The sequence below is a fragment of the Ambystoma mexicanum genome, chromosome 7q, assembly GCF_040938575.1.
Source record: "Ambystoma mexicanum isolate Mex_15411 chromosome 7q, UKY_AmexF1_1, whole genome shotgun sequence".
Classification (NCBI taxonomy): Eukaryota; Metazoa; Chordata; class Amphibia; order Caudata; family Ambystomatidae; genus Ambystoma; species Ambystoma mexicanum.
This window is the reverse complement of record NC_090941.1, coordinates 54,743,710-54,760,034: the sequence shown is the minus strand read 5'-3', so window position 1 is coordinate 54,760,034 and position 16,325 is coordinate 54,743,710. Positions and strand designations below refer to the sequence as shown.

The window sequence follows — 16,325 nt, the reverse complement described above, 5'->3', positions numbered from 1 at the left end:
TTGACAGGCCGGGACCATCCCGAAAGACTTCTTTTTGGGGGTGTGGGGCAATAACGTAAGAAACGATAATGAATATAATTTCAGAAACGAAAGCCATTTCATGTTCGTTCATTAGAAGAAATAACGTCGGCATAGAAGGAGTGGTATTTCGGGGCTGCCCTACGCACAGACACAATGGAAAATGCAAATATAATGTAAGTAACTCTTTAGATGAGTTTATACCGCAATTTAATTACTATACAGTAGCTTTAAAGACGGGTTAAGTTGTACTTGTTCGTTCTATGTGGCATATTGTTTTGTACCGCGCACTATCTTGAGGAGAACCATCTCCTTTCACGGAAGCACCTCAAAACCTTCCTCTTTGCTTCTGCTTTCTCTCTCCCTCTCCCCTGCTACAACTGGTCCACTGTCTGCGACCTCGGTCCTGGGCCCTTCCACTCTCCACCTGCACTGCCTCCCTGTCAACCCCTGCACTGGGGGACTGTCTCAGTATACTACAGCCCCCCCTTGACGTATAATACCCAGTTGCACTGTCCTAGCTATGAAATAATTTCCCGACCTAATATATAAAATGAATAATTTTAATAAAGATCTGATGGTGAGACTAATTTCATTTTTTTTTTTTGTCAAATAGGTACATCATCCAGACACCAGCGGATGGGTTTTTCAACCGCCAGTTGCTTCTCCGCGTGAACAACGTTACCACCCTGACCATTTTATGGGACGATCGCCAAGTACAAGTATGCCCTTACGCGGTACTAACGGCTAGATGCAACATACAGACCGTTGTGGTGCCCTAGTGCCTCGTTGTTGGAACAGCCATGCGATTATCAGTGCGACCGAAGAGCTTATTTTATCGTAAACCAACACCCTGTGTACTGCACACGAACATCGCTTGCCTCAAGACGAACTATTTTGGATCGAGAGCAAAGAAAAATGCAAATCGCTGAATATTCTCAAAACATTTGATGTCAAATAAATGTACTTTGCCAAATGTACAATCTTGACGTTTGCTTTTAAACCACAGTTTCATATTCCGAATTGTGGCGCTGTATTGTGAGATGATCTAAGACCCTGTGTACAGCAAAGGAACATCTTGTGCCTCAAAAACGAACTTTTTGGAACGTGAGCAAATAAAAATGCAAATCGCTGAATATTCTCAAAACATTTGATGTCAAATAAATGTACTTTACCAAATTTACAATCTTGCGGTTTAATTTAAAAATACAGTTTCATATTCCCAATTGTGGCGCGCTGTGTTGTGTGAGCTGATCTGTGTTGGTTTCCGGGTTCTGTGTGGAGTCGCGTAGAAGACGCCTGGGCGCGTTTGCCTACGCAGCACAGTCACGTCACGGATAGAGGCGGGGAATATGAATGTTTTGATAAAGTCTGTTTCAGGGGCGGGGGATTTGATTTAGTGCCGCAAAAGCAGGTGAGCCAGGGCGATGGGGGGAAATGATAGGATTATCAGAAAATGGCGGCTGATTTCGAGTGCGTTAATGGACGAAAAGTCGGGTAAGGTCCATAGGAAAGTTTTCTACGATCTACCGAGTTATGCTTAAAAACACATGGCCGAACCGTAGGGACAATAAAAAAAAAGTCCCGGAACTCTCCTTTAATTATGCTTATTAAACCGACTATGGCACACTTTCTGGGAGCACTATAAGGCTTATATCAGTCTTCCAGGGAACAACTTTGGGTTCTTTTATTGTCTCACTACCCTAAATATTTATCTTCAGTACAGGCACTACAATAACAGATGTAGGAGGATTCTCGTTCCGTAGATATTTCTTTATTGGATTCTTTAGTAAGATGGAAAGGGAGTTCCTCCCCAGAATGGGAGTCCTTATCTCCAAGGTGTCTCTCTGTGAGATCTCTCTTTCCGCCACCCATATGGGGAATATTGCATAGTGGGCACACCTCCCTAGTCTCACAAGGAAAGGCTCCCACCTGGGAAGAAGTGACTGAATCTCACGTTTCGTCCCAACGGGTAAAGGCTCTCTTGTGGTTGACTTTCTGGCACCCACACAATATGTTCTTCTGTCAGTCCTGCAAGACGACCTATCCTCAGTTACGGAACCTTGTGAGGCACGCAAGGTGTGACTCCCAACAGTTTTGAAGGATATATTTTAAAAATGAAGAATAAAAATAACAAAATAAAATCACTCAATCAATCACGGCAACATGCATGTGAAAACAACAACACTAGTTTCCTACAGTAAAACTCCATAGTGTAGTGCCTAGATTCAAGTGCTTTTCAAACTGTTGCTCTTTAACTCTGCAGGTTGGATTTCAAGAGCGCTCAAACAGAAGTCACAGACATGACAAATAGACCTTTCTTAGTTTCTGTACTGAACTTTAAACAAATGGTTCATTTGATCAAGCGGCACCCTAAGCCTGCGGGTATTTCCTTCAGTGAGTTTCCACAAGTAGTGAACGTTGTGTTACCAATTTAGACAGCGCTGGGGGAAGCTTCAGGATGACCCGCCCGTAATCTCAGTTGCAACGCTTCTGGTCAATGGATCCGAATCCTCTATGTCACCAAATTGCTGTGTAAAATAAAAACAGAGATTAGGTTGTATTATGTCATCTTCATAAATCTTTAATTTCACAGTGCTGTTGGAGACAAAATGCAAATACACAATGTATCCTGTGCAATAGAAGAGATTCTAGCCCTGCCACAATGAAAAAGAATTGTATATGTGTGTGATCGCCTGGGAAAGTTCATTTGATATTTGTTTGGCTGTATCAAAGCAGTAATAAGTGAAAGCGTCATACTTTGATTAATACTTTGTGCTCATTCCTTACCTAGGAACTGGTGGTTGTAAGCTTTGCAGATGCATAGTTCTCAACCATTTGTCTCGCAATGGCGGGTGAAATCACCCGATTTTGTTTTTGGCGGGTGAGACGCCCATTGGAATGAATGGGCGTGCAGGAAGCTTGGCGGGTGAGTCAGCCCTTTGCAAGGCGGGTGACACCCGCCAAAAGCGGGTGAGTTGAGAGCTATGCAGATGGGCAGGGAGTGTAACATAATTGGGCTGTAAAGCTGGTCTTTTATGTTGGCAGTAGCGGAGAAGCTTATCCGTGGGTGCCCTCCCTAACATTTCAAGGTGGAAGCAAACTACAGTACTAGTTATGCTAGCAATGCAGGACCATCCAGGACTCATCCACTTTCTATTCTCCCATTATGGGGCATTCATCAAGATGGTTTCTGAATCTTTCAATTCTTAACAGAGCATGTGCTTTTACAACAAGCCCCCATGTGTTATTGTATTACACTTCATATTAATTCAAACTGTCTGCTCAGCTCAATATTTGCTTGTCTATGTTAAACAATCGATAGAGTTATGCAGGAATACTGCTGTTTAAAAAAAAGTAGAACCCTGATTGAGACTGAGGAAATGTCAGTGGCAATGTTTGATATGTGTTGTGTACTCACAACATAGGGTTTGCTTAATACAAACAGCAATGAATCATTTGCATCCCTCTTAGGAAAAGGTGGAAACAAATATTTCACATCTATTTTTAATCTGTTTCTGTACCCCCAGCTTGGTCATCTCCACCCCAGGTGCACCACTATCACTGTCACTCAAAAAAGTCACAACTATACATGGTGCTACCAAAAGTGAAGAAATAACCCCAGAGATGGTGCCTTTCTAATGTAATCTTAAACAAGTTAGATCCACTAAGACCACTGACTAAGAATCCATTTTCACTAAAAGCTAAAGTGAAAGCAAACTCCAAGGTCCGATGGACTTAGTCAGTGAAATATTAGGCAGACATGTAAATAAGCTTGCTCCTGGAAACATTTCAACTTAAGTTCACCTGATGTGTCCAAATGCTCATAAACTAAATCAAAGTTTGGGATTGTCGAATGATTTGAGGGAAAATAATGTGTTTTTATTTCTAACAACTAATTTAGTCTTTCTTTTGTTTACTTAAATAAACAAATTTGCCATCTATGTAAAAAAGGATATCTTATACATTACATTTAGTTATACTTCTTATTGAGTCACCAAGGTACATCCGGAAATTACTGTGTTTGATGTATAATATTCTTCTATTTTATTAGTCAAAAATATATATAGTCATAGAATTTGTAATGCTTTTTCATTAACACATCGAAATTAAACATATTTCAGACAGACACACTCCTCAGAATGTTACTGTCATTTTCCAGGAATCTGTGTGCTCAGTGCTGAAAAACACATGGAAACCAAATACTAGATACACTTCGGTGATTACAAAAACAGCTGTTATTGAAAACATTTCTCATTTCATCTGTTCCTCCCCAAAGCCTACACTCCCATCTGCAATAACATTTCCTAATATGCAGCTTTCAATGCAGAGCGAAAACCTTTGTTAATTAATAAACCCCCAGTTTTGGGGTCTGACTTCTGCTGAACTGCTTTTTGCTGTAAAAATAAACAACATGGACCTTCAGTTTATACAATCATTTATCTCAACACTTGGCTCCTATTAGTTAAAATCATATCCGATTTTCTTCTTAACATGTAGATAGAGAAAACCCCCTCCATCATTCATTTCCATGTGTCTCTAACTAAAAATACTTACACACCTATTTATCTTTTTCTTTATCAACCAGGCAAGGTCAATCCAGTTGCTTCAGATAAGGCCTGGCATGCTCACAGCAAATGCGACAAGACAGGAATTTGACTACATTGCATTGACTACTCCTTTTCATCCATCAATGTTACACAACAAGTCCTTTACAGTTGAAAAATATTCAGCAAACACGTTGTTTCATGTTGCCGCTGGCAACTGGAACTCTGTGCAAGCAAACCACTTGTTAAAAGGCTCTCCTTTGAGTGAGGGAAAGTGGTGCTCTAGATTGTCAAACTCCAATATAAGTGGCACAATGCATTCTAAGGGCAGCAGGAGTCTGATTGTTTCAATCAGCAAAGCAAATGGGCCTCATTACAACCCTGGCGTTGGACCAAGGTGTAATTAGCACCATGGTCCATGCCGGATTCCGCCATGGTGGATGGCGGATTTACCGCCCCATTCCAAGGTTGGCGGGGCGGTAAATCCCCATTCACCATGGCCCCTTCCCCATTCCCATTTTTGGCCCATATGGCTCAATGGGAATGGGGAAGGCGCTAATTACTGCACCGTAATTTACGGTGCCGTAATTAGCACCAAGGTCCCTTAGCGGGTTGGACTTTAACGCCTGCAAAAAGCAGGCGTTAAAGTGTGAATCGGGCGTTAAGGGTTTAACGGCGCCGCAGCCTTTTATGGCACCATTAACCCCTTAACGCCAGGGTTGTAATGAGGCCCAATGTCTCTTTTCTAGAGAGGGAGACAAAGCAGCCCCTGATGAAGGATCAGAACCAAGGTGACAAGAAACCTAAAAGCCTTCCTCTTCCTCTAGTTTTTAATAACTCCTTTGCATGAACACACATTTCTATAGGCACCTTTAGGTACTCATTCAATAATAGCCTACCTTTTTAGTAAATGCAATTAATCTCTTATGTGCCATTCTGGAAACCCACCCATCAGGCATCATTAATCCTGCTATAGAGTTATGATATTTGGGATTCTCCAAACAATAGGCCTTTAAACATTCAGCAAAACAGGATCAAAATGTTTCAAAAACTATAGTTTCCTTTCTGCCACTGGTATGTACATATCTCAAAAAAAACATCTTTGTTGTTAATTGATTTCTCCTTTATCAGCAATCGTGTAGCATTTTAGGAACTTCTATCTTTCTCCAGATCCACTATTACAAAATCCCTTCAGTTTAAAAAGGTTGAAACACTTCATTCTCTGCAGCGAATACTGAAACCCTGCTCAGTTTCAGAGGTACATTATCATTTCTGCATTTAAGCCCCTGTGGCATTCTAGGAGCACACTATTCAGTGTGTTTCTTTAGGCACGCATTTCTGACTTCTACAGTAACTCATTTAGGAAAATAAATGTTTAAGCAAGTTAGCATTTTCAGCAAGCATTGCAAATGTGGGCATATGTTAGTAAATGTCAGTATGTTGTTAATTGCATCAAATTCATTTTCCCCAATGATTTAGTTATTCATATTTGTTTATGTTTTCAAAGCAGAGAATTTATATTGCTAAGTGTTACATGCGCACTAAACATATGAACACAGTTCGATTGCATTACTTGCCCATATCCCAGCACTTCCTTCAATTTTTAATCTACTCACCTGACAGGATATTGCAACTGATTGTTCATTTTTGGGTTGAGAAGATTGGTGCTTCGACTAGAAGGCACAGTGGAAGCAGTCCTAATTCTGGGTGCGTTTACAAAGTTCCTATGGGGGTTAAAATAGGGAGGAAAGAGGACAAATTACATAAACACAGCAGTCAGAAGTATTCTGTACAATCAGCAGTGTGAGTGACCGTATAATTACAAATGTACATCAGGTATGGATGCTGCAAAGAGTTATAGGAAAGGAGAAGAGAGGTGGACGTGCAACTGCATTGGTTAGGAGTTGAAACCTCTGTCTGGACTTGAATACCTTCACTGACTTCACTGCCTCAATGTTAGGTGCAAGACCATTCCAGTGTAGAGGACAGTAATGTAAAGGAGCAGAGGCAGGAGGTAGCATTAGGAAGACAGGAGACACACATGGTGTTTAGGGTTAGTGTGAGATATCCCAAGCAGGAAAGTCGAGTGAAATGGATTCTGCCATATAGTGAGAGGCTAAACTTGGGAAAGATTTGAAAACAACAAGCATGAACGTGTAAATGCACCTGTTCTGCATAGTACACTCAGGTGCGAGAAGATCAAGGTAGGTTACAGAGATGATAATGGAAAATCAGAATATTGTATTGTGCAGAAGGAAATGGTAGAGAGGGAGGGAGACCCATTAGTAGGCAAGGTCAGTAGACCACTCTAATGAGAACCAGGGTGGAGATGAGAGTGTTGGCCGATTGGTTGGTGTAGCGCATCTGGATCTTCTTGATCGAGTTTCATTGTAAATATATAATACTAGGCACCATTGAAAATTGAAAACTGAAAATGTAGACTGTATTCTAGGGGAAGTAATTTGTAATGACCTAGCAAATATGAAGATGACCCTAAACTCTGGTTCCGAAGATACAGAAGTAATAGAGATATATAAAGCTTTGTTCCTGGCAGTCAGACAAATTGGCTCAATGGAGTGTACTGCAAGGGATGAACATTTCACCTCTGGAACAGCTAGATGGTTCATCATTTCAGAGAGCAGAGACTGCAAAGTTAGATTGTAAGATTCCAGTCACCATTGTCTGATTGTAATTATAGTACACAAATGTGCTAGCATACCAAAAGATAGTATATAAGGAACACATGTGATCCCCTCTTATAGAACCAAAATATAATTAGGACTAGGGAGAGTTATCAAAAATAGTAGCAATTGGATCTCTCCAGGGGTTACATTATAGCTATGCGTTCAAAGGCACACAATGGTTTGATCATGTGGCTTCTAGGCATTGCTTGTCTTAGATATCCTGGAAGAAAACTAAATACATTCTCCACCCCCACTGATCACGAAAGCCACAATAGGTTCCACAATAGGGGTATCCACAGAATTTATATTGACATAATTGGATATGAGTTATAATGACATCAAAAGGGAGAACGTCTCCCTGTCAAGGAGGTATTGCAGTGAACCTATGAAAACATGATCTAAATATGCAGGTACCTATATTTCCCTCTTTATTTAATAGAAAAACAAGTGCCAAACATCTCTCCATTTCCTGGCAGAGAACTGAAATAATGTTATTATTTAAAATGGATCAGAGAAGTGACCACACTGGTATAGATCCATCTCCTTGTTAGTTGTTAATGCCAAGCTGAATATGAGAATATGGCTCCATCAATTATAGGATTGTTTAGAATACATAGGTATTCTATCCAAATGACAGCTGGACTTTTAGAAGAAGAAAAGCACTATGGATCAATGTTTGACATGGCACTTTATTATATGAAGGTGCCTGTAACTGAAGGATGAAAATTTATTTGTGGCTTTTATGGACATTTCGGACAGCATTCAATGCTTTAAATAGGAATTTACTCTGTGCCATTCTTGGTAAATTAGGTACAACAATGGTTGTTTATACTTCATTACCACCCTTCATCAAGGCAATAAGTCCTACAGTGTGGTCATCAGGGCTGTATTCTTGCCCCTTCTCTTTATAGTGTATATTAGTTAATTGTACCAAGGGCCATCCAATGAAGACACACCTTCTTTATCTTCAAAGGTGAAGCAGTAATCATTGTTCAAACATTAAAAGCATTATCTAGATTACTCAGTATCTCGGAAAATGATTGCAATCTCTGTGACCAGTTTATAAATAGTGAACAACTGAAGATTATGGTTATAGGCCAAAGGAAATCACAGAAATAAATTCTGAGTACAAAATACAGACTAAGAAGTGATCCAAGCATATGACTACTTGGGAGTATGATTCTCTGCTAATTTCCCATAGTAGCCCACATGGAAATACTCAGATTTGTATTTTGAAATTGATGGAAGCATTATTGCGATCTCATCATAATACGGGTGACAGTTTTGCAACTGCCCAAAATAAGTCATGTGGAAATGGTTTTTTGATAGATAACTTGTGAACAAGATAATTAGTTTTATGTATACTTAAAATCCCATGGATGTCTTTCACTAAAGTACATTTGTCTAGCCCAGGGGTCTGCAACCTTTGGCTCCCAGATGTGTTTGGACTACCATTCCCATCCGGCCTGTACAGCATAGTCAATGTCAGGAGATCATGGGAGTTGTAGTCCGAAACATGTCCATTCCCATCCGGCCTGTACAGCATAGTCAATGTCAGGAGATCATGGGAGTTGTAGTCCGAAACATCTGGAGAGCCACAGGTTGCAGACCCCTGGTCTAGCCTAAGTAATCACGCAGCTTTAGTAACCCCTACAATATGCCTGAACAACAGCAAATTCACAATTGTAATCCATCCTTTTAGCTGAGAGAGCCAATGACAATACGGTTACTGTTTTAGTCAAAACTGTGGAAAAAATATATAGAATTTCAGCCCCAGTACACGCCTGAGCTCCAACCGTTCAACTAATTTAAAATAACACAGGTATGTCCACTGTTTCCATGTTACAGGTCAGGCAGCTCATCCTAGAATCTTACATGGAGATTTGTGATCACTTGGGTCAATTGAAGAAGGGATCTTTGTGATTCCATAGAGTTCTTTTTGCCGTAGATGATTTCGTCACATTTTCTTTTTCTTTTATGACATTTCACCACAAATGTATCATAATGATATGATAGTTTATTTATTTTTATAGCGCCTATACACAATGTGTTTCAAAGTGCTTCAAGGCAAGTGAGGGAACAAGGGAGAATACAATGACATTCTTACAGGCCATGAACAGTAAGGATGTAAAATTAACTATCGTACTCGGCCTAACAACATTTCAGATAGTGCAAGAGCTAAGACATAGATAAGGAAGGGAGGGGGAGAGTGGGAAGGAAATGGAAACAGACAGGCGACTACTGTAATAGGCCTGACGACATTTCTGGTAGAGCCGGAGAAAAACAAAAGGTGAGGGAGAGGGGTGCAGAAAGGGAGTGGAGGAACAAAAACAAGCGACTATCGTACTAGGCCTGACCACATTTCAGATAATGATGGAGGGGAGAGGGGAGGAAAAGAACAGGGTGTTGCAGCAGGAAATTCTGGTATCTGTAGTTAAGAGCCAGCCAGGATCCAATGTTAGTCCCAGTGAAGTGCAAGGAGGGATACCACCAGTGTGGCACTCCAAAGTCAGGCATAAGTAGCCCGGTTCCAGCCCCTTTGGAGCCCCAGTGTCCAGTCATATGTGCAAAAATAAAGAGTGGTGGCAGGGGTGCGACTCTGGGTCCCAGCTGCAATCAGCTTAACAGTTCAATGATGTTCTCCTCCTAGCTCGCTTTCATGCCTCAGCAATCGTCATGGAGGCTGATTGGATTCAGGTGTGTAGGGTTGAATCCCTCTGGTAAGGACCATGATGTTGCAGCAGGGAATTATGGTATATGTGTTTTAGAGCCAGCCAGGATCCAACTCTCCCCCACTTTTCAATCTTAGTCTCCAGTGGGGTGTGGGAGGGTAGACCACCACTGTGGCACTCCAAAGTCATGCATGTGTAGCTCGGTTCCAGCCCCTCTGGAGCCCCAGTCTCCAGTTATATGTGCAAACAAACAACTCAACAGCCCAATGATATTCTCCTCCCAGCGTGCTTTCATGCCTCAGCATTCTTCAGGGAGGCGTATTGGATTCAGGTGTGTAGGTTTGTATCTCTCTGGTAAGTACACAGATTTTGTAGCAGGGAATTCTGGTATATTTAGTTTAGAGACAATCAGGATCCAACTCTCGCCCATTTTTCAATGTTAGCCCTCAGTGGGGAGGAAGCCGTTACCACCAGTTTGTCACTCCAAAGTCAGGTTACCTATGCCTGACTCTGGATTGCCACACTCTTGGTAACTACCTCCCCTCCCCACTGAGGGCTAACATTGGATTAACCACCACAAACATAAGTACACACACTGCAGGGGAGTCAGGGTGGTGTTTCTAGGGTGCAAGGATGAAGGGAACTACTTCTGTATCTCTTGATTCTTTGCACAGATACTCAGAAGAGTGGGGTGGAGTAGTGCTCAGACAAGTGAGCCGCAGTGGTTGCAGAGACTATTGGGAAGGCTTCAAGCCCCCTATCCTTTGCTGAACTCTCTCTGCTGATTGTTTATCACAGCTGGGCGGCCAGAAGAGGGGGTTTGGCGTAGGGCGTAGAGCGATGGGCACAAGCTTTAGGTGTTGGTGTCCGTGCGTTGCCCGGCAGACGAGTGGGACATTACAAGTAATTTTGGTTTCACAGACATTGGTGGAGAGGAAGTTTTCAGGTGATAGTAGCTTTGATATCTCAGACTAATGTGGTGGTACATATCTAGGAGTAGCAGGTCCTCAGTGACCTCTAGGTATTCCCTAATGAGCAGTTTTACATTCCTCCTAGAACTGTAGGAGCATTGGAGCAGTCCTGATTGTGACTGGAAAGGTGTCCCAGCAGGATGGGACATAGCAAGAGAAGGCCGGTTTTCCAGTTGTTTCACTCTGCATGCCAGTTTAGTCTAGAAAAGGGCAAGTGTCTGTTTCCTAGAGGAGCATGTCCCACCTGAGCCTGTGAGGTTTGTGGACAGGTAGGCAATTGTTCAGGCAGTAGTTGCCTTATATGTGATGCAGGCAGTACCGAATAGTATCATTGTTGACATTTGTTTAGGTTATGGATATGTGGTCACATTTCTTAGTACCCATTATGAGGCATGGAGCAGAATGTGGAACAGTCCTAAGGGTGGCAGGTGTGTGGATGAGATGCCAGTTAGGAGGGCATTCCCTCCATTGAGATGTGGGATTGCCATGGCCTGGAATAAGGTTCTGAAATCTTCAGGTGGGGGGAAATGGTTTTGATTTTTGGAGGTATCTAGTTGATACAAGTTAATTTGGGCTTCGTTTACTGATATGTTTCTGGAAGGAGAGATCAATGTCAAAAAAGAACCTGAGAGATTTCACACATGGTGAAACCATCAAGGTATATGTCATTCCGCCCCCCTTGTGTGGCCTCTTGTTTAGATTTCTGGCCTAGTAGGATACATTCCATTTTGGTGGCATTGAGTTTCATGTAGGCTCTTATCAAACAAACTTGGATGGAGAAGAGGCATTTCCTTAGGCATGAAATGTCTTGAGTAAAATCCAACTTCATGTATAACTGGGTATCGTGGTCATTCTTAAGGTGAATGTATAACTGGGCCTATAAAGAACCAAAGACAGAATAATCTGTGGCCACCCACCACAGGAGTAGTCACTAAGCACTCAAGTAATGACAGACAAATGGATTTTACTAAAGTGTTCCTGTACCTGCCACAGAAATTCATACATCCATTGTGCCCAGGTGCTGTTTTATTTTTTTTTTACAAGTGTTGGTATGTGTTGACCTCAAGCAGTATTTGTTTAGATACTCAAAAGAACATCACTAGTAGGAAATTATACGACATGCGGGTATAATCTACCCAGTGATGGTAATCATCACCTGTGAGACCCCAAGTGGTAAATTCATGCAACAGCAATTCCCAACACGATCATCTCTGCAGAGTGGAAATTTGCTGCCACCAGCCAGTCTTCATATTTTGCCTCTACTGGCAGGGGTATTTTAAAAACCATGGTTAATTATGATCATCAGAGACATTGCGCTAGCAGTAATACTAGGTACCATTCCACTGATTACATTCTGTTAAAGTGGTTATTTATCATCTTTTTGTTTTCTGTAATGAGCTTGAGAATTGTTTTTAACTTCACAAAGGTTCATGTGATATGGTCAGGGATTTATGCATTGCTGAAAGGTATTCTGTAGATTTCTGAGCAAATGCCATTGCTGTACACTGCTTTGAAACAACTACGTAATCAGAACCCAATTGCTATCAGCCAAAATCAATGTAGTAATTGCATCAGCAGTTCATTCGGCAATGTCCAGTGCCCAAATCATGCTTTATACTGCAAAGAATTATGAACATAATGTTTTGCAATAAATGTGTTTTCCTTTTTTTTTTTTTCCAGGGACCACAATGTTTTCAACAAAATACAATTTCTTGTTCCTACATCTTCTGATCTATGATGCCTCTCAATCACTTGCTGGCGGGCAGAACTGGAAAACCCTGCCGTGTGATAAGGCAACAATTGGCTCCTCCCTCCACTTCGATTGCAGTGCCCGCCGACTAACCACTATCCCTGAGGCTGTGGAATACAACAGCAGTTCTGCAGAATTAAATCTTTCAGAAAATCTGATAAGGGATATTTCAGAGCAATCGTTTCAAGGGTGGCACAGCCTCACAAAACTTAACCTGAACTGGAATCATCAGCACAAAGAACATTATGAGAATGTTTGTGATAGAGGGATGAACATTTCAAATGGTACATTCCGCAACCTACTGAACCTCATTGAGATATCTGCTGATGGCCTGACACTGTGTAATATCCCAACCGGAATCCCTGTATCCTTACGTAGGCTCAGTTTGCAGTACAACCACATATTTTCCATCACGAAAGAAAGCCTCTCAGAGCTGAGACATCTGAACATTTTTTATTTGGGGCACAACTGCTACTTTGGCAATGCATGTGGGGAACAATTCTCAGTTGATGATGATGCATTTGACGAGATCAGTAACTTGACGATACTTTCACTCTCCTTTAACAACCTCACACGCGTTCCCATCAATCTTCCTGCTACTTTGCGGGAACTTTATCTCAGCAATAACCAGATTAAACATGTTAATAAGTCTGCTTTTGAGAACCTCCGCAATTTGGAAATTCTTCACTTAAGTGGAAACTGCCCAAGGTGTTACAATTCCCCTTATCCATGTCAACCGTGCCCAGGCAAAGTTGCCCTTCAAATTCACCCACAAGCATTTACAAATCTGGAAAATCTAATGGAACTGAACCTCGGCAGTACTTCCCTTACTTGTATACTAGCTTCTTGGTTTGAAGGCACACCCAAACTAAAGAAGCTTAATCTTGCATTGAACTATCTAGTTCAGGAAATTGCCACTGGGGAGTTTTTAGTAAAATTACCCAATTTACAGGTGCTTGACTTGTCTTTCAATTATGCTAGAAAGGCATATCCAAAATACCTCAACATATCAGACAACTTTTCCAAATTGTCTTCTCTCAGAGAATTGCACATAAGAGGCTATGTCTTTGAAGGAGTGGTCTCTGAATACCTACATCCCCTTAAACATCTTCCAAACCTGAACATTCTTAACCTAGCAGTTAATTTCATCAAAAGAATTGATCTCACTGTCTTTCAGGAGTTTTCAAATTTGACTCTAATTTACTTATCAGAGAACAGAATATCACCTCTCTCCAAAAGCAAGGTCAACAAGTCTTGTGAAAATACAATACAGAGCCACAGAATTAAAGGCCGCTCAATTTTAAACCATGTTGAGAAAACAGTGAATGACGGCATGTGGCATTCTACTTCTGTCACCGGAGATGGAGCACACACACACTATCCAGCCCTGATTAAGCCAAAGTGCAGTAGCTATGGTAAAACCTTAGACTTGAGCCTAAACAGTATTTTTTATATTGACCCGGAACAGTTTCTAGGCTTTGAGGATATTGCATGCTTGAACTTGTCAAGCAATGCCATAGGACAGTATTTAAACGGCACAGAATTCATCTACTTGACTAATTTAACATATTTGGATCTTTCTTATAATAGATTAGACCTGGGTACAAATTCTGCATTTAGTGAACTTAATAAGCTAGAAGTATTAGATCTCAGTTACAATGCTCACTATTTCATAGTAGAAGGGGTTGTCCATGAGTTGGGGTTCCTGGAGCACCTACCAAGCCTAAAGGTTTTAAATTTAAGCTGGAATCAGATTTTTACACTCACACAAACCCAAATCAATAGCAGCTCCTTAGAACAACTCATTTTTAAAGGTAACAGGCTTAATAAATTATGGCAAGCGGGTGACAAAAGATACTTTGACTGTTTCAGTTCACTGAGTAATTTATCATACCTCGATCTTTCGCACAATATGCTAAAAAGAATACCAAATGAAACTTTCTCCAATCTGCCTCGGACCCTCACTGAGTTATATCTAAACAATAATGAATTGGATTTCTTCTCATGGACATCTCTGCAGCACTTTCCCCTCCTCAAGAAGCTGGATTTGAGTTCAAACAGTATATCAATGCTGGCTACCAATTTTCATATTAAAACAAATTCTCTGCAGACTCTGCTCTTGAAACATAACACCATTGCATATCTTCCAAACGGGTTTGTAGACAAAGCCTACAGTCTCACCCACCTGGATCTGAGTAATAATCTGCTCCAAGTTATAAACCAGTCCACATTTTCAAATCAAAGTGCCTTAAAGATTTTGGTGCTGAAGGGAAATCCATTTGACTGCACCTGTGAAACAATTGGTTTTTTGTGGTGGATGCAAATTACTAACCTAAGCATACCAAGACTGGCAACAGATGTCACCTGCTCCACTCCAGTCAAAAAGAAGGGCGACAGTGTGGTGTTGTTTGACCTGCGCACATGCAATTTGGAAAACATGGCACTGGCATTGTTTTTGCTGTCCTTCCTGGTCATTGGGAGCACCACAGTAATGCTGGTGCTAAAACATTTATTTTATTGGGATGCTTGGTATGTTTATTTTTTCTGTCTGGCAAAATTGAAAGGTAATTCATCTCTGGCTGTGTCCAAATGTCTTTATGATGCATACATATCTTACGACACCAAAGACGCAGCCGCTACCGAGTGGGTTATGAAAGAGCTGGCTGTTCACTTGGAGGGCAAGGAAAGCAAACAAGTTCTTCTTTGTCTTGAAGAGAGAGACTGGGAGCCAGGCAAAGCAGTCATCGACAACCTTGCCCAGAGCATTCATCAAAGCCGAAAGACAATATTTGTTCTTACAGAGAGATATGTCAAAAGTGGGATCTTTAAAACAGCTTTCTACATCGCTCTGCAGAGACTAATGGATGAGAGTGTGGATGTGATTGTGCTCATACTCCTGCAACCAGTTCTTCAGCATTCCCAGTACTTGCGCCTGCGGAAGAAGATTTGCAAGAGTTCGATTCTCGAGTGGCCTAAAAACCCAAATGCTGAAAGCTTTTTCTGGCAAAAACTAAAAAATGTAGTACTAACAGAAAACTACAGACGATATAATAGATTCTTAACAAATCTAATTATACCTCAATATAAACCGGAAAGCAGTTTCCTAGAGCGGTGGAATGACTATGCATCTTTCTGATTACCTAAAAGCAATGGTGATGATCACAGAATGATCATGGTCTATTTCTAAATCAGCAAATTTGGTAATTGTTCAATCAAACAATGTAATGATGAATGACAAGTTAAGAGAAACAATTGATGTGGCAATTGTTAATATCCTTCATTTTCATATATCGAGGTGTGATGTTTTGTTTTCTGCGAATCATGCTCTTTTTGAGTTGAGGGAATTTAGCAATTCGGTTAAATGTGCTTTGTAACCTTCTTGTTAAATGTAAACAATATAACTTGTGAATTCCTGTCTTGCTAAATGCTGTCATTCTTTAAATCCGAGGTAAAGACCTAAAGACAATTTGAGTTCATTTTGGAATAAAACATTTACATACAGATTAAAAAGCATCGCCAATGATTAGGGATACAATTGTCTGAAAGACATTACAAAGAATTTGTCTGAAAGGATTTCGAGGATTACGAATTTGGCGGTGCAGGAAAAAAGTTGGATGTAATACCGTTTACAACTACAGGTTTGCCGGTACTACCACAGCCGGTACTACTGTATGGTAATACCA

General features: G+C 41.0%; 1 protein-coding gene across 1 annotated transcript in view; it reads left to right on the top strand.

The window, feature by feature from the left end:
• Positions 1-16,057, top strand: part of TLR8 (toll like receptor 8) — a 90,922-nt gene extending 74,865 nt beyond the window's left edge. Inside the window, exon 2 of the mRNA XM_069639385.1 lies at positions 12,573-16,057. Coding sequence (XP_069495486.1) covers positions 12,581-15,778 — 3,198 coding nt within the window. The 5' untranslated portion in view covers positions 12,573-12,580 and the 3' untranslated portion in view covers positions 15,779-16,057. The remainder of the gene's footprint in view (positions 1-12,572) is intronic.
• Positions 16,058-16,325: the final 268 nt, after the last annotated feature.